Genomic DNA, 25,159 nt, shown 5'->3' with positions numbered 1-25,159 from the left:
AAGAATAATTGTTCTGTTTTTGTTTGGTGTGTAAGGGGACCCAACCAGACTGATCAGTGTAAATCTGAATGGACAGTATTGAATCATTTATATACACAACTGCATAATAAACTGCTAAAATGCACATTTATGTTTGACTTTTGTTTGTTTGTTTTTACCTGAAACATACTGTGAAGAATATATAGAATATTAAATCTACCACTACCATACTAAGCTTTTCTGTTTACAGCAATAGCATTGGACTTGTATTTTGGAATGTGATCGCAGGCATCGGTAATCTTATTAAAATTTCATATATTTGTCGTTTAAATTAAATCTATATTAACCGATTTTGATTTCACGTTGATTTTCGTGCGCTTTAAAAGATTTAAAACACGGTTCTTGTTTCTTTAAAAGACAAACATTCTCACAACTTCCGGGTCATGCTGCATTCACGCGCATTCCACAGAATGGGAGGGGGGTTGGACCGGTTCAAGGCAAAGTTAAAAAAAAAAAAAAAAAAAAAAAGGGGCGTACACATTTCATTCCGAAAAGTTCACCAGTGTTAACGCAAAGTTACACTTTTGTTCCCTCACGTCTGTAGTTTCAATTGGAGATATATACTTACCAAAAGAAACTGCATGAATTGTGCAAAAACGGGCTGATTCCCCCCCCGCTCTTCAAATTTTCCAGTATTTACGATGGGATGTTGGCTTTAAACCGATAAGACCTGAACGCAACGTGAAGGTCAACAAATGTGGCTAACGATTAGCTAACTGCAGCTTATCCACTGTTGCTCGTGGAAAGCCGTGGATGAATGTGCGTATGTCCCCACTTTGTTCTAAAATAACGAAGTATAAAAACATACCTTCAAAATTAAAAGAAGTTAATTTTATGTAGGCAAGCCTACTGGCATGTCAAGTTTTAATTGCAAGTTTTAGCTGAGTTGCCCGAATTAACGTTAGCTGGCGTCAGTATGACGGAGTTTAATTTGTTTTTCTAGCGAGTTTTGGGGATGTTATTGCCATAATAAACGTTAAATATCCAAAATAAAATATAAATCTTTCTGCTACGGTATTTTGGAAACTCATTCAGCGGCCATGTATACGAATCTAGATGGCAAAAGCAGGCCAGACTTGCGCTCATAATAATGTACATTTTTGTACTACTCTGTCGTGATTAAAGCTGAAATCGAGCATATATATGATAAGTGACCACCGCCACCACGCGTCGTATCCCGTTTTTTTTTTCATATAGGATGGCGTCATTTGGCTGGAAGAGGAAAGTTGGGGAGAAGGTGTCCAAGTCAGCGGTGCAGCAGTTTGAGGCAGAAGCGGAGAAAGCTGTGGATGATGGGCCAAGTCAGGACCCCGAGGTGGATTGGCTGCACGCTATCAAACGACGGCGGGAGATCCTGCTGGAGGACTGTGCTGCCAAGAGCAAGAGACTGGAGGAGGAGGGTGCCCTGTTGGCTGAGCATGGCAGGTGAGAGTGCTTGGCGCAAACACATTCTGACAGGCACACAGAAACTGGGCCAAGTGTCCTCTTTTTTGCGAATCAAAATATGGTCACCCTAACACACAGTACTGTGCAAATGTTTTGATCCACCTCTTATTTTTGTCATTTATTATTTCCTTACCCTTAGCTTGGAAAATTAGGCTACGTTCAAACTGCAGGCGAAAGCGCATCAAATCCGATTTTTTTTTTACCCTATGCGACCCATATCCGATCATGGTATGACAGTGTGAACGGCACAAATTCGATCTGGGTCACTTTCGTATGTGCTACTGAATCCGATACATAAAGGATGTTTTAGAAAGCGACTGCTGTTTGAATGGTCATGTCGCATTAAATCAGTCTTTTACGTCACTGACACAAGACAGACGCCAATTATCAGCGCCGGAGAAGCGTTGTGTGTGACATCTTCTTTTGCGCATGCAGGCTGCTCTGAGCGTTCACACCAATGACTGGTTCACACTAGAGAGCGTTTGCTGTCGCATTTTATTTGTAGTGTGAACAAGTAGCCAAAAAAATCGGATTTGATCAAAAAATCGGAATTGAGCATTAAGACCTGCAGTGTGAACCTAGCCTTAGAAATGGTTGTGGCGATTTATTGAAACGTGCTAACATAAATGGAAATGCATTATATAGGACAGAAACAGTTTGTATCGTTAGTGTAAATATATGGTATGATCGCCTTTATTTTTCAACACAGCCCAGCAAAAACTCCAATCCAGCTCCCTTGATTGCTTTGGAAAATGTGTATTTTCAGTTTTGGACTTAACTGTATTTTTATACCGTTTAGGTTTTATAAATATGGAACAGTATGGGCAGTGAGCTATCGGAACCTTTTCTGCAATTCTACAATTCTGAATTGTGCTCCTGAAATTGCATTTCTTTTATATATTAAGATATCTCAGGCATTAAATGTGTAGTTAACCATCTTTACACTGACAGAAAGTGGCGTTTCACTTGTCCGGCCCACTGAAGATCAAAGGCTACGTTCACACTGCAGGCGAAAGCGCATCAAATCCGATTTTTTTTGACCCTATGCGACCCATATCCGATCATGCTATGACAGTGTGAACGGCGCAAATCCGATATTTTCAAATCCGATCTGGGTCACTTTCGTATGTGGTACTGAATCCGATACATATCCGATGTTTTAGAAAGCGACTGCTGTTTGAACGGTCAGGTCGCATTAAATCCGTCTTTTACGTCACTGACACAAGACAGACGCCAATTATCAGCGCCAGAGAAGACATCGCGAACGCTTCTCTGGCCATCCCGTGTAGATATCAGTGAAACTGTTGGGAAGACAACGTTGGAGAAACGTGAACATTTTCTTTGTACTGTATAATCTGCAGATTCTGACAGAAATCTGCAACTATCCTTTGAAGCACCGCTCCTCTCTAAAACAGCAATAAGGATAATTATTAGGTTATTTACATTATTATGTAAACAACAAAATAACTTAAAGCAAAAATTGGGAAACATAAAGTCCGAAGTCTTTATATTAAGGGCCATCTATCAAACAATATAGTTTGTTCTGGGTCTAAACAGAGCGCGTTGTGTGTGACGTCTTCTTTTGCGCATGCGGGCCGCTTTGAGCGTTCACACTAGAGCGCGTTTGCTGTCGCATTTTATTTGTAGTGTGAACGAGCAGACAAAAAAATCGGATTTGATCAAAAAATCGGAATTGAGCATCAAGACCTGCAGTGTGAACGTAACCAAAGTGGTCTGTATGTGGCCCTCAATGTAAATTTAGTTTGTCATTTCTGGGCTATGGTGAGGCCAGTCCCTAATTGATAGTGCCCATTGTCACTGACTACCAGTCCACTTCTTGTGTAATCTGGGATACCTCAGTGTGTTGTCTTCATTTTCCTTCCTTAATAATGGCTACTTGAAAGACAGCCTTCTACTGAGACCATTTTTGATGAGACTTCAGTGAACAGTAGATTGATAAACCGAAGGGCCAGATGTTCTGTGTCTGGTTTCTGGTGGAATTTTTTCCAGTTTCTTAAGGAAATTACTTCCAGATACTATTCATCTGCTATATATATTTTTTAAGACCTGTCTCTTCTTATTTGTCCTCCACTTGTCCACTTTCCTCAAATTCTTTTAAGGACGCACTGCACACCATACCAAGATATAGAAGGTTAATAGCTCTTTAGAAATCAACCTTGTTGGAACAAAAATATTATTTTATACGTGTCAGTCTGTGTTATTTTTGGCACTTTTCATAGATTCAGACAAAGAAACGGAAACAAATTGTGTTTTTTGTTACAAGCTGCCAGTAACAAAGTTTCTAAAGATACAATTTAAAATTGGTTCTTGGCTAAGTTGTCTGTTATATGTAGACAAAACACACTGGTTAATCCCTTTAGTTAGGTGCCTTTTGAGTGTGTGAATGATTTGTACTTCAGTGTTAAAAGGTTTGAGAAACAAAAAAATCATTCCTCTGAAAATAATCAGGTACAAGGACTGGACTGAAAATTAGTGAAAAAGCTGCCAATGTCCAGAGAAAAACTTTGAAAGACCATCAGAAAGACGGGACAACTATTTTTCAAGACCACTTTAAAAAATTACAAGAAAGCCTGATTTGGAAGCAAATAATAAAGAAATGAGGGGTGGCTCAAGTCTTTTGCACAGCACTGCAATTCAATAAAGCTGTAGTTGTTAATGAAATCAGACAATAGAAATCCAATATTTGTGCAGCTGTTGCCTTGGCAAAAACAGCCAGTGGTGAAAAAAAGGCTGTATACATAAGCCGCGTTCTTTCAAAGTAATTTTCCACACTGTGTGCCAAGTAGGATTACAGCATGAAACATATTTGTATTCTGTGGTAATAATGGCATCCTGTCAGTGTGCTGCTAGATTCCCTTGTGAAAAGTTCTGGGAGAACTGTCAGTTTCAACATTTTTCCCTCCTCAGCTTTGCTGTTAGTAAGAGTCAAGTTACTTCAGATCCTCTCCAGAGGAGGGCAGCATTGTACAGACAATAAAGACATATCGATCACAGTTTAGATATTTCTGTTGGCTTTCTAGTAAAGATTTACATTAAAAACATATTAAATCCAAGGAGACGTGTAACTTAGAAAGGCATCTAAGGTTGAGGTTTTCCTTGTATTTAATTTAATGGCTTTTCTGTGAAAGGTCTAGCACATGTTTCAGAAGTCAAAGAGCATTTGTTCTTCTCAGATCATCTGGTCAGATTATCTCTATTTAATATTGGAGGGGAAAATAAAAACACAGCCGCATTATTTAAGCTTTTCAAACAGAGCAGGGATTTAAAGGTTTAAATCTACTCAAAGCTCTACTGTCAGAGTTCCCGAAGTAAACTTTAGAACTAACGTTAGACTGACTAATAACAAGCAATGTGGTCAGTTTAAGAGAGCTTTTTATTTTATTTTAAATGGATACTCACCATTTCAACTCAAATTTTTTTCTTTTTAAATAGATACAGATATTACAAAAAAATAAGCCTCTTTCAGAAGCTGTTTTTATGTTTGTTTTGTGATAATTTAACCTCTTTAACCAAATAACAATCACATTGTGAAAGCTTCCTAGTCCAGAAGACGTAATGCTGTTGTCCACAGTGACTGCCTGTAATTATATTTGTGAGAAGAAAGTGGATTTTACTGAGGAAATTATGTCTTACTGCTCCATAATTGCAGTTCAGTGGTTTGAAATGGTGTCTGGTCGAGGATGTCAGCCATGTCTTTTTTTTCTTTTCCCTCTAATAACATTGATCTGTGATGTCAGCCTGATATTACAAAGGTTTAGATGTTTGTGATGTAATTGAACAGCTCCTATAGTACCCACTTGTTCTGTGAGCAGAATAGTAGGGGGGTTATGTTTTGCCTGTTTTTCTACAATTATGTCTTTATGTTAACATCTATTTGCTACCTAAAGGTTTTACCGTCCACAGTTAATATTTATATTTGCCACAAATGTATTTTGTTTTGATATTTATCTAATTTTATTTCCTGTTGCTAAATATCCATATATGATTAAGATGCTTTAAGTGGATTCCCTCCCATAGCTGCCTTAAAACACTTCTTTACCATCATCATTACCATCACTACATCAGAGCTTATTAACTGAACTGATATAAAATTAACAGCTTTGCAGTGTAAATATCAAAATTGCTCTATTGTGATACTATGGTGCATAATGTGTTGCCATACTTCAGCGATGGCTCAGTCACACACAGAGTAACAAATAAAGTGGCAGACAAATAATTACCATCTGCTGTATAAATGCAGTCAGATTGCCATCATGTTGGAATTAATTAGAGTCCGTGTGCGCCGATGAGGGCAGCACCTTATCTGGAGTACAACTCTTTGCAGTAGGGGAGTCGATCCAACTGGTTGCATTTTGGCTCTATTCTTATATAAAAGCAAGGTTGCCATTCTGCAGCAACTACATTTCTATTTTGGAGCAATTTCTAAATATTTGTTAACTCCATAAATAGTGAATATGAATTTGTTTTTAATGTGAATTGTAAAAATTGATGGTAACAGATTTGCAGTTTTTCCTGGTTTATGTCAGTTAATTGCTGCTTTATCACAAATCGGTTGCATATTATTGCCAACTTGATCTCATTCTGTCACAAACTGACCGCAGCTTCCATCTTATTGCTTTTTTATCATCATGTTGATGCAGCAAGTAACTGCCAGTGATCGCAGACCTGATTAATGCTTTTGAAACAACCATTTCAAATCCAACTCAGCTGCAAGTTCTTTGCACACGCTCAGATTAATTTTGGGAAACACCATGGATTTCCCTAGTGTTACTGAAACATTAGTTAATTTAAGAGTAATATAAACTTCCCACTAACACACTAAATGTCATGCTTACCAAAGAGTTTTCTGTAATTTGGGCTGTTGTTGCCATCTTTAGGAGATTAGCTGCCTCGTCGTTGTTGTATATGTATGACTGGGCTCACTGACACATTTATTCACAAACTGCATATGTGTTTAAAAAAAACGAAATGTCTGCCTCACAGTGAAACAATCATCATTTCAAGGAGGTTGCATAACAAACAAAACGTGACGTTTAAAGGCGTTTATAAGGTAAAATATAAGGTAATAGCTCATCTTAGGTATGTCTATTATTTTTTTATTTTTAAATTTTGTCCAGCAAGTTGTGTTTTCTCAAAAGCAGAGAATGCCAAATATGATATTTGAAATCTCTTTGAAATGGTCAACATGTTATTGTGTAGTAAGGATTAGAGATGGCACGATACCACTTTTTCATGTCCGATACGGAAACATAAATTTGGATATCTGCCGATACCGATATGAATCCGATATAGTGTTTTTTTAATCAATAAAACTGTTTTTTTTTTAAATATCTTGCTGCATTTTGTATAAGTTTATACTCAAGTTTAAATAATTAACAACACTAAAGCTATTCTGTTATACCTGTATGTAAAAAATACACTGCGTCCAAAATATGTCATAGTTCAGCAACACTGATTAATCTAATAAACTTAAACCTGCACCATCCTCCCTATTCTGGTATTTTATTCTGCCCTCCACCCTCCACCTCATGATGCTTAATCGATGTAATCAAATTTAATTTGATGCAGGGGGAAAATGCACAGAAATAAATTATTTTTCAAGAATAATTAAATAGATTCAACATCTTTCTTCAACAGAATTGCAGAATTCACAGATGGTACCTTCCCAAAGGAAAAAATACTATAGCTTACTAGGGTATATTAGACTTAACAGTTACTATATACAGTAATGGACTTCTATATATTTTACATCAGATTAAAACTTTGGGTGTAAGATTCAGATAATTATTTATTAAAAGCTCGACATTTTAAATGAGAATAAGAAAGAAAAGTATGTCTTTGTGCCCCCTTTTCCCTGTTCATGCCCTATCGGCCCCCCTGGCTAAACTTTGCTCGATCCGCCCCTGCACAGTTACCAGCCATCAGCTACGCAGAAAATGATCCTGGTGTAGACAGTAATATTAAATAAATTCTAACAACAGCTTATCAAGGTTAAACGTGCTGCTGTTGTTCAGCCGCTGGTTTCCTCTTTCTGGTGAGAAGTGGGCCAAAAACAAAGAAGAGAGACGGACTCACGACAGAAAAGCCGATCAGCTGATCATTAAGCAGTTTCAGGATTGAAGTAGCAGCAGGAGAGAGAGAGAGAGAGAAGAGGCAGTCGCACCATATATCGGTTGTTAAGCTTAACGTGGGAATGCTTTACAAACATTCAGAGATGAACTTACACACTTGCTTTACTTCTCTCTGGGAAAACTTCCTCGGAGATGGAATGCTGGTTTGGTAGCTACGCTACAAATACACACAGCCGCTTTATCACGTGATGCATACTGCTGCGACGTGCTACGGTTATGAGCCGAGTTACGCCATGTAGCAAGTTTTGTGAGGTGCTTTTTTTGATATTTAATGGGTCGGGTTACTTTTTTTTTTCTCGCCGATATCCGATCCAGTAATTTGGGTCAGTATCGGACCAATACCGATAGGTAATATCGGATCGGTCCATCTCTAGTAAGGATATGAGGGTTTCTTATGATAGGAGCATGCTGGGATTTTCTCCTTTTTTGGACAGTAGCGTGTTAAATGATGATCCATCCTCTACTGTATTTCATAATTTTCCACTCTTTCTTTAAACTAATAACAAGTAAGCACTTAAATCATTCAAACGGTATTAGGCTATGAGCAGAGGCATTATAAGAGAGACATAAACCACTAAAGGAAACGTTTAAGATAAGATAAGATAACCTTTATTAGTCCCACACGTGGGAAATTTGTTTTGTCACAGCAGGAAGTGGACAGTGCAAAAGTTATGACGCAAAAATTAGAATACAATAAGAATAAATACAGTACACAGCTGTACAGAATAGAATAAAATAATATACTATATACAGTAGAATAAAATAGAATAAAAATATACAATAAGATAAAAATAGAATACGAATGCTATATACAACTGAGTAAAAATACAACGATGCCAGAAAAGATTATTGCACTTAGTGTTATTGCACATGTGTGGATGTGTGTGTTTGTTCAGTTAAAGTCTTTGTTGTGGAGTCTGACAGCAGTGGGGAGGAAAGACTTGCGAAATCTCTCCGTCCCACACCGTGGGTGCCGCAGTCTCCCACTGAAGGAGCTGCTCAGTGCTGTCACAGTCTGCTGCATGGGGTGGGAGACGTTGTCCAACAGGGATGACAGCTTAGCCGCCATTAGCCGTTTGTTTTAATCCGTGAAAGAGTTTTGCAACAGTAAAATCAGAGGAATATAACTTCCACTGGAAAAGAGTTGGCAAACTGTTTAAGTGTGTTTTTTAAAGATAGATTTGAAAAATGATTCTGTGCATGCAGTTTTTATATTAATTTATATTACGTTTCAAAATAGCTGCCCAAATAATGGACTTTCTTAAAATTGATACTAGTCACTGTCCCGTCTCTCTAACCCATCTTTGACTGATAAACAGTTATGATGCCACTAGAAGAGCCATTTTTAGCTTGCAGGCCTCACATGGTTTATAGCTCATTGCTTAATTTCCTCATATGATTTTGCAGTATTCTTTACTTCTTGTAATGGAAAGATTTCCACACTCCTTTAGTTCCGTTTCCTCACTGTTCTCTCTGCCTTTTGAATGGCAGTGGCATGTTTTCTGACTGCAGTCTGAACTTTGTAGGTGATGACCACTAGTTGTCTCATTGTGTGATTTGAATTGCTTTTGATTTTCTCAGGATATCCATCTCCATAAAGCTATAAAAGGTGTCGATTTGACATACCCGGGACGTCACCTCTTGTCTTTATCTTGATCAGGAAAACAGTGTTGTGTCAATATTGACCAGAGGAAGAGAGTTCCTAGAATCGCCTGGAGTGTATGCATATGTGGTGAAATACCTGAAGACTTGTGAATCCTGGTATACAAATCTATGCAAAGCAGTTAACTATAGTGGTGACAGCTGCTTGGAGTGAGGTTCTAGAGAAGCTTAATGTGACTTCGTGCAAATTCTGCTATCGTTCTGCTTTAATGTCTGGGAAGGAACTAGTAGACAACGTAATTAGCTCATGCTAAGAAACCACCAAGGGAGGTTTTGGTTTACCGTTTGTCTCTTCACTTCAGCCAACCTTTTTCTGTTTATGTAACCTGCTGCAGCCTGTGTGCACTCTCTGCTGCCGGAAGTGGGCAGATGTTGTGGCGTACACATGCAGCTTTATAGTTTTAAGAAATTCTTTGTTCTTTTTTCCCCACTTTTTCCTATTATAAAGATGATAAATGTATTTTAGGTTTCTTTGTTTTTTAACTGGCAAGACAAAAAAAGCACAAAACCAACCATGTGGTTATGGTTGTAGTAAATAAATGAAACATGATACAGCCATGTTAGTAATGGTCTGGTTTTCTAATCTTTTAGGGAGTTGCCTGAAAGAATAGAAAAGTAGGGCAGAGGCAGCTTTCAAATTAGGTGGCATTTCTACAGCACGCAACAATAGAAATAATTAGGGGAAAGTGCTTTTATGATGTCCACAAGCATGTGGACCCATGTTAGTTTGCATAACATATCAAATCTCTGGGTGGAGATGGTGAAACTGGGTGTCTCATTTCACTGCATTATATTATTTACTGTTTGAGTTGATTGCGCTTCAGTGCTGCATTACCTGCAGAATTTAACCTCAGCAAAGTTCATCATGAACCTGTGTTTAACTTGGTGCTGTGAGCCACGTCTGGATGTTTGGTTTTGTGTAGGTTGGCAATGTTTAGATTGGCTTTGTGTAAATTCACAGTGAACACAGCAAGCATTCATGGTTCATAAATGCATGACTATTAAGAAGTGAATGTGCTTTACCTTTACGACTCTGATTATAGATACCTGAATCCCACTTTTCTCAGTTGGATTTGAACCACAGTGTGTGTTTTCTTCAGGCACTGGGAGGCCATCAAGAAGTGGGATGAGGCCATTCAGTTGACTCCAGACAACCCACTACTGTATGAAATGAAGTCCCAGGTATATCATTAATTATATTCTCTAACAGACATATTTTCTCAACAAACAGTGGTGGAAATAATTAGTTGATCCTCTACTGAAGTTTGTTCACATCTTTGTAAGTGAGCAATCTCAAATTTTATGATAGCAAGTAAACAAGATCTTGCCTCATGAGGTGATGATGATCATGAGAAAAGTTTTGGATCACCCTAAAACTGCATGAAAGGAGCTGGTTAATGATCTGAAGACAGTTGGGACCACAGTCACCAACTGGTACCACTGGTAACGTCCTAGCAGACCAACAGACCCGTTGTGTTTGGAGGAAGAAAAATGCTGATTATGAGCCAAAGAGCAACATCCCTACAGGCAAGCACGGAGGTAAAAACAATTTGTTTTGGGACTGTTTTTCTGCAAAGGGCAACTACAGGGCGACTTTATGTAACGGGAGAGGCCAATGCACAGTCAGATCTTGGATGAAAACCTTCTTCCCTCAGCCAGAACACTGAAGATGGGTCGCAGATGCATCTTCCAGCATGTCAATGAGCTAAAACAAACCACCAAGGCAACAAAGGAGTGGCTAAAGAAGAAGCACATTAGCCCATGGAGTGGCCTAGCCAGTCTCCAGACCTCAGTCTGATAGAAAGTATGTGAAGGGAGCCAAAGCTTTAAGTTGCCAAACTGTAGCCAAGAAACGATTAGTTATGTCTATAACTTCTGTTCCCTGAAGGAGAGGAACGAGGTACAACACATAAGTATGGGATATCACGCCCTCGCGTGTCCTGGCTGAAGAAACCTTTATTCACGCCTTTACGGCAGATGACGTGTGATGACACGCGCAAGGCCCCGCCCGCACATATAGCCGCTGCCATCACCGTCATCCCTCAGTTCGATAGCCGCTCTTCACCGAGCCACCTGCTCAGTGGGGCCACCCTGTGTTGTACCTCGTTCCTCTCCTTCAGGGAACAGAAGTTATAGACATAACTAATCGTTCCCTTTCAGTCGATTCACTCGGTACAACACATAAGTATGGGACCTATATACACGCCCCGCAGAGCAGCCACCGAACCGGAACGGGACCACCACATCCTTAGTGAGTGGTAGACCCAGCAGAAAGGACAGCATGAGCCACCGAAGGGGCTGTAACGTCCAACCGATAAAACCGCACAAAAGTGTGCGGCGACGCCCAATTAGCCGCTGCACAAATATCAGCCACAGGCACCCCTCTAAAAAGAGCCCATGAGGTCGCCATCCCCCTGGTGGAATGAGCTCCCACCCCGTGGGGCAACGCAAAACCTCCGGTGCTGTATGCCAGCGAGATAGCTTCTACAATCCAGTGGGACAGCCTCTGTCTGGACAGAGCTCTACCTCTATTCGGATTAGCGAAGCAGACAAACAACTGGTCACACAAACGCACATCCCGAGTGCGCTCAATGTAGGTGCGTAGCGCACGCACCGGACAAAGAGAATGCACCCTCCTCTGCTCCTCAGATTCAAAAGGAGGGGAGCAAAAGCTCAGCAACTCAAACTCCAGTGAACTATAAGATGCAGGCATGACCTTGGGAAGATAGGCGGCATTCGGACGCAATACGACCTTGCGGCCATCAGGAGAAAACTGTGTGCAGGCAGGATGCACAGACAGCGCATGAAGGTCCCCCACTCGCTTCGCCGAGGCCAAAGCGAGAAGTAATGCGGTCTTATACGAAAGAAGTTTCATATCTACCGACCCAACGGGTTCAAACGGAGGGCCACAAAGGGCCTCCAGCACCAAAGACAAGTCCCAAGCCGGGACACTGGACTTAAGCACGGGCCTCAGCCGGCGAACCCCTTTCAGAAAACGCACGGCGAGGGGATGCGCACCTGGTGTCACCCCGTCAAAACCGATATGACAAGCAGATATAGCCGCTAAATAAACCTTGATCGTCGAAAACGAAAGGCCTTTATCCAACAGCTCCTGCAGGAATGTCAAAACATCCACAATAGAGCACTGAAATGGGAGAGTGTGGCGGTCCTGGCACCATCGCTCGAAGGCTCGCCATTTGTAAGCGTACAAGCCTCTAGTAGACGAGGCCCTGGCGCTCTGAATCGTCGCTACCACACTAGGTGGCAGACCCTTAGCAACCAAGTTTAACCTCTCAGCAGGTAAGCATGAAGGTGCCACAGATCCGGGCGCGGATGAAACACTTCCCCCCCCGCCTGAGAGAGGAGATCCCTGCGGAGAGGAAGCTGCCAAGGACTTGCTGCAAGCAGGCTGATTATTTCTGCATACCACGACTTCGCGGGCCACCAAGGGGCCACCAGGATCAGAGAGAGGGAATGCCGACGCACCCTCTCCAGAATTGGAGATATCATTTCCACTGGGGGAAATGCATACAGGAGCACGTCTGGCCATTGGTGCGCTAGCGCGTCCAAGCCCAAGGGTGCATCGTGGTCGATTATGGAGAAGTACAGGGGGCAGTGAGCATTCACCCTGGAAGCAAAAAGATCTATTTGCGCCTCGCCAAATAGATCCCAAATCTGAGCCACTATTGAAGGGTGTAACCTCCATTCTCTCACCAGAGGACCTCCCCTGGAGAGAAGGTCCGGCCCCAGGTTCAGGTGGCCCGGGACATGGGTGGCTCTTAGAGTCAGAAAATGAACACTGCACCATAACAGCAGAGAGCGAGACAGCTGCAACAGGGGAAGAGAGCGTGTTCCTCCCTGCCTGTTTATATAAGACACCACTGTTGAATTGTCCGTCCTGACTAAGACATGCTGGCCCTGCAGGACTGGACGGAAACGCTTTAGAGCTAAGAACACTGCTAACAGCTCTAAGTGGTTGATGTGCAGCTGGCGCTGAGCCGCGGACCAGATCCCTCTCACTGACGCACCCTCGCACAGCGCTCCCCACCCACTTAGGGAAGCATCTGTGGACACCACCTTGCGAAACAACACCCTCCCAATCCGAGAGCCCTGGTGCAGTAGCCCGGGCTCCCTCCAAGGACGGAGAGCTAGCATGCAAGACGCAGTTACCGGCAGCCTCCTCCGGAGGTGACGCGAAGCACACAAACGGTGAGAGAGAGTCCAGCGTTGAAACGCTCTCATTTTCAACAGCCCAAGCGGCACTACGGCGATCATAGATGCCATCATGCCCAACAAGCGCAATATCGTCTGGAAACGCAGTCTGCGTCCCAGCTGAAATTGAGCGAGGCAGCGATGAAACGCGGCCACTCTGTGCTCTGACAACCGTGCGCGGCTGGAAAGAGAGCATATTTCCAGACCGAGAAAAGCGATCTGTTGACCTGGGATTAGCGAGCTCTTCTGAAAGTTCACAGAGAACCCCAGTGTCTGAATGTGTGACAGAACCCGCGACAGCTGCGTCTCCGCCTGTTCTCTGGAGCAAGCCACGAGAGCCCAGTCGTCCAGGTAGGCCAAGATGCGGATGCCCCTCTTCCTGAGGGGCGCTAGCGCTGCCTCGGCACATTTCGTAAAGGTGCGGGGAGCGAGCGACAGCCCGAACGGCAGCACTAGGTATTCGTAGGCTACGCCCTCGAATGCAAACCTCAGAAACTGCCTGTGTTTCGGGTGTATAGCGACATGAAAATAAGCATCTGTTAGATCGATTGTCGCAAACCAATCTCCCGGGCCGACTGCACTCAGGAGCTGTCTGAGTGTTAGCATCTTGAACCTGTACGTTCGCAGGTACGTGTTCAAGACTCGCAGGTCGAGGATGGGACGAAGCCCTCCCCCTTTCTTCGGAATGACAAAATAACGGCTGTACCAACCTTTGTCCGTCTCCGAAGCGGGGACCACCCGTATTGCTCTCTTCTGTAATAGCGCCTGTATTTCCTCTCTGAGTACCAAGGCTGCCTCGGGGTTGACAATCGTGTTCACGACTCTTTGGAAACGAGGCGGCTTGACCCGGAACTGCAACCGGTAACCCATGGCAACGGTTTGCAGCACCCACGGAGAGGGGGCGCAAGCGCGCCACTGAGGGAAGTGAGCAGCCAGCCGGCTGGCCTGCAGCACTGACGGCGGGGCGCCGTCGCCCCCCAGTGTGTCTGCAGGGGACTGCATCCCCTGCCTGACCTGGCTCATTTCGCCTGCAGGTTGAGCATTTGAGATTGTTTGAGAGTAAACAACACTCTTTATTGATTGCAACATGGGAACATGTACATTTATACATTTTGTTGGGTGCACCTTTTCCGGGGCATAACAATGAAAAACAGCGGGAACACTCGATGTGGTCGCTTGAACATTCAACACATCTGAACCGTGTGCGGGGGTTATGTGCTTGGGAGACCGCGATAGGGAAGTGCAGCGCCTTCTGGGGCTGACAACCTGAACAGAACTTAAGCGGCACCTCTTGTGCGGCAACAGAGGGGTAAGAGCAGCGTCTCCCTGCTGCCGGATCCCTTCCCCACTCGCAATCACAGCTAGGAGGGCTGAGGCTTCTTCCTCCTGGGCGTCGGGTCCCGTCGGGGGCCCGGGGGAGGGCCTTTGCCCCAGGCCGACTGGCGTGGAGCTCGGGCCGGAGTACGTGCTCTCGCCGGCGGCCCTCCCACTCCAGCAGTGGGCGCCGGTCTCTTGCCAGCTGTCAGAGGAGCGGCGGGCCTGTGAGAGCTAGCAGTGGGCTTGGGCTGGGGCTGGCGTCTGGGGATGATGTCGCGCAGAGCTTCCGTCTGCTTCTTCCTCAGATCGAATCTAGCCTGAATGGCTTCAAGTGAATGTCCGAATAACCCAGCCGCAGACACTGGTGCGTCCAGATACACAGCTCTGTCTCTATCAGGGACGTCGGAGAGGGTCAGCCACAGGTGCCTCTGCGCCACCACTGTCGAAGCCATCCCTCTGCCCAGGGAGAGCGCTGCACAGCGAGACGCACGGAGGATGTAATCCGTGGTGACTCTAACCTCGTTAAGAAGAGGTGACAGCGGGCTGTCCTCCGGAACCAGCGATCCAAGCTCCGCCAGGCACATTGCTTGGTACGTCTGGAGCATGGTGACGGAGCTCATGGCTCGAGCGGTGCCGGCCTGAGCCCGATAAATCTTCTCCAGCTGCGAGGCCGAGAATCTGCAGTGCTTGGACGGCAGAGTTGCGGGGCCACCGACACCATGGTTATGGGACGGGGCCAGATAAGCAGCCAGAGACGGCTCCATAGGGGGTGGGTTAGCTAAACCAGCTCCCTCGGCGCCGTCCAATTCCATGTACTGTCCATAGCCGGGCACAGTGACGCGGGTAGACAGAGGTTTGTCCCATGACGCTGTTAGCTCGCAGAGAAAGTCTGGGAACATGGGGAGGCAGTTTTTGGCCGTTGCGGGCTCCGGTGGAAGGAAAAAACCCGCAAACCGCGACGGCTTCCGAGCCGGTGGAGGAGAGGGCCAGTCCACCTGCAGCTTCTCAGCGGCACGGCGAAACAGGGAGAAAAGAGAGGTGTCATCGTGGCCGACCGGCGCAGCAGCGGCGGCATATTGGGTCGACAATGAGCTCTCCTGCTCATCCTCCGACAAACCATGGATGTCCAGGCCGATGTCCAGCACGTCATCGTCTTCCTGGGGAGCGCTGGCGGGCTTCAACCCAGGCTGAAGCCCGTCAGCGCTCCTGCATGGTTCCGGTCCGTCATCGGCTAACCCGTCAACGTATTCCATGTGGTCAGCCCAGCTAATCGCGGGGACATCGACCTGAAAATTTTCGTCTTCGGACTCGGACGAAGCCGGGGCTCCAGACTCGGACAGAAGAGGGTCATGCCGTGCGACAGCCGAGCGTCCCAGCACTCTTTCCACAAACGTCACCCGTCTTTCCAGGGTCGAGCGTCGGAGCTGGCGACAAAACGCACAAGCTTCGGGCTCCGTCAACGCTCTCCTAGCGTGGACGATCCCCAGGCAGACAGGGCAGGCATCGTGCTGGTCGCTGTCGTGCAAAGAGAAACCACATCCCTGAGGACAGGGGCGAACAGAAGATTTCTGCTTTGCTCGCTTCGGTTTGGAGTCCATTCCCAAAACGCAAAGCGAAACGCTGCACAAGGAAAACTTGAAAATAGCGCTCCGCGGGCAGCCTACGCACCAGCTGGGCGGTGGAGGCTAACACCAACAGGGGCAGTTAAGCTAGGTTCAAGTTGGCAGACAACGGAGCTAACTAGCAGTAGCTAGCTAGCCCAACTCAGCAGAGGTGTTCTCAGCGAGGTGAAGAGCGTAAGAACTGAGGGATGACGGTGATGGCAGCGGCTATATGTGCGGGCGGGGCCTTGCGCGTGTCATCACACGTCATCTGCCGTAAAGGCGTGAATAAAGGTTTCTTCAGCCAGGACACGCGAGGGCGTGATATCCCATACTTATGTGTTGTACCGAGTGAATCGACTGAAAGGGAACCTAAAGGATTTAGAGAGTTTCTGTAAAGAGCAGTGGGCCAAAATCCTTCCTGAGATGTGTGAAACCTGGTGACCAGCTAGAAGAAATGTCTTACTGCTGTGCTTGCCAACAAGGGTTTTTCCACCAAGTGCTTACTCAAGTTTTGCTTAGTGATCAAATAATAGATTTTTAAAATTCATTCTTATCAGTAGCAGCCCTGAAGAAATGTGATCTTAGTGCCATTTTAATGATAATTTATTTTCACTTCCATTGAAATTGCATTTGAAAGGGATCACGGTTCCAGTATGTATGGCTTGGATCTGACATGAGTGCAGTATCATATTTCATTTGTGAGAAAATGTACTTTAAAAAGCATATGTGGTTAACATTGTCTTTAACCACATGGTTGAAACAGCCACCCCATTTTGTTCTGCTGTTTCCTGATACACTGTAGAATTTTTGTGAGATGCGAAACCTCAAAACTTTAAAAGATGCTGTTTTACACTTGGAGTTTTGTATTCAGTTATGCCAGTAAACCAGGTTGCAACGTCAGAGCTGAAAACAAAACTAGTGCAGAATTACCAAAAACTGCAGTAACTGCGTGAGGCTAGCTCCACAAGTGGGTCAGTTCTTGTAGAACGTTACAGTTTAATGCCCAGCTCAGCAGCAGAAGTAAATATGCGCAGTTAACATTAGCTTTCATAATATAATCCATAGCCAATATTTTTCAAGCAACTGATTCAGTTAATTGCATATCACAATGGGCATGTCAGGCATTACCTATCTTACCTACCTTAATCTGACTCATTAAACTAGCTCCTTCAGTGTTGCCAGTGTAGCATTTAAATTCTATTATTAACACCTAGCTTAACACTGCACCTTCTGGTCCAGTTCTGCCTTTTAAAAAATTCACCAAATGCTAATCTTGAGACTTTAAGCAATAGTCCACAAACATCAATCTTTTATAATCAGTCCATGGAATCCATAGTTAAAATTTTCTTGTTTAGTCGCATAAAATTTCAAAAAATATATTTTTTGTGATATCATGGTGTTTATCAGCAATGATAAATTAATGAAAGCTGCCGGTGGCCATGGCTACATAGACCATTTTTCCCGCTTCCACTTTGATATTAACATCTGTTGCTTATTTTCAATACCATGTAAATAATCTTTAATCTTTTTTCTTTTTTTTTTACTTTTCTCAACTTTCTTTTCCTCTTTGTTTTTATAGTTACTCTTCCTTTAGGTATTTTGGCTGCGCCTCAGTTCTCCTTTTCTTGTTACACAAGAAAAGTAAAGAAGTCGTGGGTGTAGTCTCACAAACTCCATTATTTCCTCCATTATTTCCATAGTCATTCACATCTCACAGAGTACTCCAAGCCTAATATAATATCATCCATTATAAGAAATTTGAGAAGGAAATCGTTAGAGAAGCATTTATTAGGGTATTGGGAAAACACTGCAGCATGATTTTTTTTTCCTCATTCCAGGAATGACATGAGCTATAGCATAAATTCAAACTGGCCTTATACCATTTCTACTTGGATTGAGCTTCAGTGTGTTTGGACACACATGTACACCCACTTCACCTATTAGTATCCATTAGCACTGCTGATGTTGTTCACAGTCGTTAGACTGAAAATGGGCTGGTTCTCATCAAATGCCTATTACTGGCCCAGATGACGAGTTTGGTTACAGTGACTCTGCTGGCCTTTTACTTCCTCTCATCACTTTCTTCCTGTTTAATTTAATCTGTGCCACTTGTGTCCTGCCACTTGTATATCTGTGTGGCTGAAATCAGTCCAGTTTGTAAACCTTTTACTCCGTCTTACTGGCTATAAATTAATGATTCCAACCTATGGTGGATCCTGTTGATAATGAGATGTCTTCAAAATGTTATGGCTTTGAAGGCATTTTGGTTTGCGGTGTTCTGACAGAGACATTGTAGGTATTCCTGGCGTATCAGTGGGTATCAAGCTATGGTATTAAAGCAGTCTTTAGACTTCAACATGTTGTGTTGGTGCATCTTGCTGTACACTGGTGCTATTCTCACGTCTAAGTCTCATGTTGAAATGTGATTGAAAAAGGAGGAAGTAAAAGTAAACCTGTGTCCAGCAATAGCAAGAGCATAAATGTCCTAACAACAATACTCAGTTTAGCTTTATTTTTGTCAGCATCGCTTTGCTCTGCATATATATAAAAAAATCGTAAAAGACAATAATGCTATTTTTAACGGCATTACCAGCGAAAGAGAACCTCTTCAAAAATAGTTTTTGTTTATTATGCAAATACATGCACAAAGTTGTCAGGTCTTGACTTCAGGCATGACAAAAGCAAAATCAAAAAGGGCCAGCGTCTGAATAATAGATGACTTTATAATACAAGGTTAAAGACGTTAACAACTTCAGTTTTACACTGTTAAATGCGATCACAGAAAATGTCAGTGATTTAGAGAGAAATCTTGTGACCGTGAAGGTGCTCTACACTGTACTGCAGGACCAGTGGTTCAGTGAGTCACCACAAATCAGTCTGCAGGGACGGAGATATCAATTATTTACTTTTAATATGGTAACTGACCAGTATCAAGCTGAAAATAAAATGGTGTGATATATGAAAAGATATAAAGCAACAATAAATAAATAAATAGTCACACTACAAAATGTAAGCAAAGACAGTTTAAAGCCTGTGTACTTTCTGATCTCGATGATCTTTTTTTCTCTCTTTGATTTTGTTGCTGTTTTGTTTATGGCATGCGTGCATCATCTTTAACCTTCTTTGTTGTCAGGTGCTGACCATTCTGCAGGAAGTCTTTCCAGCTGTGAAGGCAGCAGAGATGGCAGTGAAGTTCCGGCCATTGTGGTGGAAGGGCTGGCAGACCTTGGGTCGGGCTCAGCTCAACTTGGGAGAGGTGGACCTAGTGAGTGTATCTGGCAATGCATTAAAAACGTCCTGTGAAGGCAGGGCTGCAAGAAAATGCAAATAATAAATGGTATTTTTAAGTCACAACTACTGCAGACTGACCTCCTTAACTGCTTATCCAATTCAGAGTCACGGTGGGGCTGGAGTCTCTCCCAGCTTTGATTGGACGAGAGCCAGAGCACACCCTCAACGGTTCACTAGTCTATCACAGGGCTAACACAGAAAGACAGACAATCATTCAGGCTAATATTTGCAGTTTTATTAGGTTAGTTTCGCCCAACCGAATAACCTTATCTTTGGACTGTGAGAGGAAGCCAGAGTACCTGGAAAGAACAGGTGCAAAGAGACGACTAACATGCAAATTCGCATGGAAAGGCCTCATGCTTTTGTCAGATCCCACCACACAACTGTGATACCTTGTGATACTTCTCTGCTGCCACTCTAGGCATTCTACCCTGGCGTTCTAGGCTATTTAAAAGTAGAAGGATAGTCCGAGCCTTCAACTTTCAGGCCCCTGCTTCTGAGGAACCAGCTCCCAGTTTGGATTCAGGAGACAGACAAGACACCCTCTCTACTTTTAAGATTAGGATTAAAACTTTCCTTTTTGATAAAGTTTACAGTTAGGGCTGGATTAGGTGACCCTTAATCCACATTTAGTTATGCTGTAGTTGTGCTGTATCAGTAGTGTTGCATAACAGTTGATGGCTTTTTTTTTTTCTTAGGCAGTCGCTAATGGTCTTTACTGGAAGGATTAATTTATGCATTTGATTTTGCAATAAACTATGCCTGTTTATGTAGATACTTGTAAGTCAGTTGTCTCGAATTTGGAGCGCCGTTAAGATGGATGACTTACTGTGTTTACTATTACTTTTTTTGTGAACTCTGTGAGACAAAGCAACTCTATGAAAGCACACCCAGGTGCCTGGGGCTTGGACGATTGCTTAAATTGCCCCAGAACACGCCGGGACCTGTGGGTGTTCGAAACTCGCAGTTCTGCTGCTCGGCCCTTTTCAAGCCAAACAAACAGGGGTGAACTCAGAACGCCTTCAGCTAATGTTGCTCCTACACGCCCCAGAGCGGGAAACCTGTCCTATGGTACCAACAACAACAATAGGAAGTGTTGAAAGTTACAGCTAAAACTAAACCAAATATAGACACACCTCCCTCTGTAATGAAGCTTTTGGGATGGAAAAGAAAAATACGGCACATCTATTTTTAGCTTGACTTGTTCAGTCGAGTTTCAAAGCTTTGTATGCACCAACATGTTTGAGTAGCACATGTTTGTGCAAATGTGAACACAGTGATTTCCATGTTTCCTTTCCATGGCTCTGCTCTAGTCCTTCCCTTCTTTAATTATTATCCCCTGCAATCCAATTCAAGAAAAATGCATAGTCTCCATGTATGATTTGCGTTTTAGCATAAAGTTTGTTTGGCCATGAGTTTTATAGAGAAGAGTGATGATTTTTTTTCCTGCAGTAGCAGTTGAAGGATTACTTTCATTTATAAAGGTTGATTTGGCTCTAGTTGATTCAAGATTATACTTGATGTGTTGTTTTAGGCACAGACGGTTGCACTTTTTTCAGAAATCTTATTATGATTAACCTGTCATCATCTTTGACAGCGCATGTTATTTATGTTACAGGTGAGGAATGTTAACAACAAGTAGTTTTGATAGATTCCCATCAGGAGATTAATGCAGGCTAGCAATTCAAGCATGAAAAGCAATCTCCAGATTACAGAAAACACCATTTATCTTATCCTTTAAAGAATTGTGTTTTAATGAACAAGTAACAGATTTTCTTTTTTCTAATTTTTACTTTTATGGGAAAATGGGAGGCCAGACAGGAGTCTCCGTGGACTATGACATTGTCAGGCAATAATGTGAGAGTAGGCAGCAGGTGGTAGAGAGCCTGGAGACGTGGAGTTATGCACTGGTGAGAAGAGGAATGCAAGGAGAGATAGATGTGACAGTTAAGCACCTAAGTACCTGGGGCCAACCGACAGTGCACAAGAGAGGTGAAGAAGAGTAGAGGCAAGGTGGTGTGGGTGGAGACGAGTGTGACAGAAGTTTACAAGATGATTGTAAACCTTCCCATTTGCTATGATGTATACTGTGCGGGGACACTGGCACTGACAGAGATCAGGATTGGTACAGATCAGGATGGACAAGATTAGAAATGGGTATATCAGAGGGACTGCTAAAACAGAGCTGTTTGGAGACAAAGTTAGAGAGCCAAGGGTGAGATGGTTCAGACATGTGCAGACAGCAGATATTGGGTATACAGGACAAAGGATGTTGAAAAGAGGAAGACCACGGAGAAGAATCATGGAATTAGTGAAGGAGGACATGCAGAAGGTTGGTGTGACAGAAGAAGATGCTAGAGATTGATTGGAGGTAGATTATCTGCTGTGGCGACCCCTTAAAGAGAGCAACAAGAAGAAGAAGAAACCAGGCAGCATATTTCAGGAGTGATGTGTGGTCACCAGAGATGGGCAGTAACGCGTTACTTGTAACGCGTTACTGTAATCTGATTACTTTTTTCAAGTAACGAGTAAAGTAAGGGATTACTATTGCAAAATCAGTAATTAGATTACCGTTACTTTCCCGTAGGAACGCTGCGTTACTGCGTTACTAAAACCGTGATTTTTTTTGCGAGAATGTCTCATGACAGTGACGTAAGCAAGTGCGACGTTGGTGACAGCAGCTGTGTGCAGATCAACAATGGATAATATATCGAGTGCGGGAGAGAGTATGAGCGTGCAGCGTTTAAAGTGTGGAAGTACTGACCTTACTTTGAGTTTGATTCCATAAAAAGTGACAAAAACATTAGCGTCCATCGTGCGTGGGAAGAAAACTTCTTTTTACAGCGAAAAAAAACCCTAAACTTCCGAGCAAGCACCGAGTAGCTACGACGTGATGGGAAACTCACAGAGACACTCGCGCGGATTCTTCAACTGACCGCAGCACACCTGCACCAGGGTAACCCTCCGCCTACCCTGCTCCTGCTTTACAGGTGAAAATAGAGCAAAAGGACCGCTGAGTCTTTGACTTTATTTATTTTCTGCTGTGTTTTACTTGCATCTGTTTGAAAGAGGGAGTGAAAACACAAAAAATATTTTATTTTATGTGCTGGAATGTGTAGAAAATAGGTTTAAATGTTAAACTAATTTATTCAAGTCAGAGAATGTTGCATATAATTAAATGTTTTGCTTGATGCATAAAGTTAAAAGATTAAAACTGATAAAACAAGTTAAAAAAAGAGACTTTTCCATTTGATTACATTTTGTATGATGGATTATGTAGAAAAAGTAGAATTGGGCTGAAAGATCTATCACTTTATCACCTCTTCAGGTTGTAAATCGTGTTTTTAAAAAGTAACTAAGTAACTAAGTAATTAATTACTTTTGAAAATAAGTAATCAGTAAAGTAACGGGATTACTTTTTGGGGGGAGTAATCAGTAATTAGTTACTGATTACTTTTTTCAAGTAACTTGACCAACACTGGTGGTCACATAGATAATTATAGACCATGAATCTTTCTGTTCAGTATAACTATTAACATTCAAACTAATGTGCGAACCCATCCCACAGTCATATAAAAGTTATTGAGCTCCTTTTAATGGAACGATCAATCTGTCCACAATGAAGCTTGTGGTCGTGCTCATTACAACGCTGATGCTGCAATCACCTGCAGCATTTAGGACAGTAGTCTGAAATCTTGTATATGTCCCTAAGCGCATGTCATTACTGTCCCTCTAGGCTGTGAGGTCATTCCAGATTGCCATCCACCAGTGCCCATCAGAGCGCACCCTGTGGCAGGAAGACCTTACCTGGGCTTGGAGATTACAGAAGCAGCAAACAGCAACCAAGGAGAAGATTCGACAAGAGGAGGAGACTAAAAAAGAGATCCTTAATGCCCCTGAGCTCAATCAGGACTATGATTTTGAGTCTGACGAAGTGCTAGCTGCTTGTGTGGCCGTCGCTGAGCGACAGACACGGTATGAGGAGCTAAAGAGGACCGCTGTAATCATAGATGCTGAGGGGAATGTAAAAAATGTACTCACAGGGGAGGAGGGATCAGAGGACTCAGCCACACCATCAAAGGAAGAGTTTGTCAAAGCAAGAGGACTTTGAAGAGAATATAAATGACTTTCAAGGTTCCGCTTTTGTTTTTGTCTTTTTTGTACATATTAACATTCACAAGAATTGTGAATGTTAATATGTACAAATTAAGACAGTTGAGTTTTACCCATGTGTGTCTGAATCCCATTCATGTAAATAGTAGTAAATGTGCATGTGATAATTAAGTTGTAACATAATGTGGTTTCAGACAACAGTAAAAACAGGCTGAGGGTCAGATTTCAATCTGTGAAGGTCCGTTCATTAATTACTGAGGATTCATCCTGATATTTGTAGAAATATTAACTTTATTTGCTTCTAGTTGTGTTTCAAAATAATGTGGACACGTAAATTGAGAGACTTTAACTTCCCTGATTTACATGAAAATTACAACATTTGCTTGTTAAAATCTACAGCCACAATCTTTATGTGCGATTGTAAAGTACAGAGAAAATTCACGAGACTTGTGGTTACAATTTACTCTTGTGAATATGATTGTTTGTGAAATAGGATGTGGATTAAAACACGATTTATGCTCAGCAAATTGTCAGTGAGTAAATAAACAATGAAAAAAATGTCATAGTTGTGTTTCCTGCAGTTTACTTTCACCGGAGAAGAAGAATTGACTTGTGCAGACGTTTATTAAGTACACTACTAGTGAAAGATTTGGACACACCTTCTCATTTAATGGTTCTTCTTTATTTTTACTGCTTTCTACATTGTAGATACATACTGAAGACATCAATTATATAAAGCAAGATATATGGAATTATGTAGCAAAGAAAAAAACAATAACTCAAAATAAAAACTCTGTTTTATATTTTACATTCCTCAAAGTAGCCACCCTTTGTTTCTTCCTGTTAAAAGGGAGTTTTTCCTTCCCACTGTCGCCAAAGTGCTTGCTCATAGGCGGTCATATGATTGTTGGGTTTTTCTCTGTATGTATTATTGTACGATCTACTGTACAATATAAATATATATAAGCAGACACATCTCTACATCAACTGTTCAGAGGAGAATCGAGACTTTATGGTCAAATAGCTGCTAAGGAAAAGCAGCAAGCAGAAGAGATTTGTTTAGGATTAAGAAACACAAGGAATGGACATTAGACCAGTGGAAATCTGCGCTTTGGTCTGATGAGTCCAAATTTGAGATCTTTGGTTTCAACCACTTGTCTTTGTGCAATGCAGAAAAGGTGAACGGATGGTCTCTATAGGCATGGTTTCCACCACAAAGCATGGAGGAGCAGCTGTGGTGCTGTGGGGGTACTTTGCTGGTGACACTGATGGGGATAATAAACCAGCATGGCTCCCACAGCCATCCCATCCAGTATGCATTTA

At 42.8% G+C, this 25,159-nt stretch overlaps 1 protein-coding gene across 2 annotated transcripts; it reads left to right on the top strand.

Annotated features, from left to right (window-relative positions):
- The first annotated feature begins 555 nt into the window (after positions 1 to 555).
- Positions 556 to 24,399, top strand: ttc33 (tetratricopeptide repeat domain 33). Of its 2 annotated transcripts, none has more exons than XM_085464126.1 (5): positions 556 to 802; positions 1,237 to 1,464; positions 10,400 to 10,481; positions 19,566 to 19,697; positions 23,460 to 24,399. In XM_085464126.1, the coding sequence occupies exons 2-5, from the start codon at positions 1,238 to 1,240 to the stop codon at positions 23,832 to 23,834; spliced, it is 816 nt and encodes a 271-aa protein (XP_085320252.1). In that variant the 5' UTR covers positions 556 to 802; position 1,237; the 3' UTR covers positions 23,835 to 24,399. The 2 variants fall into 2 exon arrangements, with proteins under 2 accessions (XP_085320252.1, XP_085320251.1); XM_085464125.1 differs by having other exon boundaries at positions 558 to 798.
- The last annotated feature ends 760 nt before the right edge of the window (positions 24,400 to 25,159 follow it).

Source organism: Copadichromis virginalis, linkage group LG7, assembly GCF_057382275.1.
Source record: "Copadichromis virginalis isolate Kocher_CV1m ecotype Utaka linkage group LG7, C_Virginalis_male_GT1.1, whole genome shotgun sequence".
Lineage (NCBI taxonomy): Eukaryota > Metazoa > Chordata > Actinopteri > Cichliformes > Cichlidae > Copadichromis > Copadichromis virginalis.
Note: the sequence above shows the minus strand (reverse complement) of the source record. Positions and strands in the feature narration are given on the sequence as shown.

Coding starts and splice junctions, on each gene's coding strand:
- ttc33 (XM_085464125.1), top strand. Junction 1,465..10,399: donor CTGTTGGCTGAGCATGGCAG/GTGAGAGTGCTT, acceptor TGTTTTCTTCAG/GCACTGGGAGGCCATCAAGA. Junction 10,482..19,565: donor TGTATGAAATGAAGTCCCAG/GTATATCATTAA, acceptor CTTTGTTGTCAG/GTGCTGACCATTCTGCAGGA.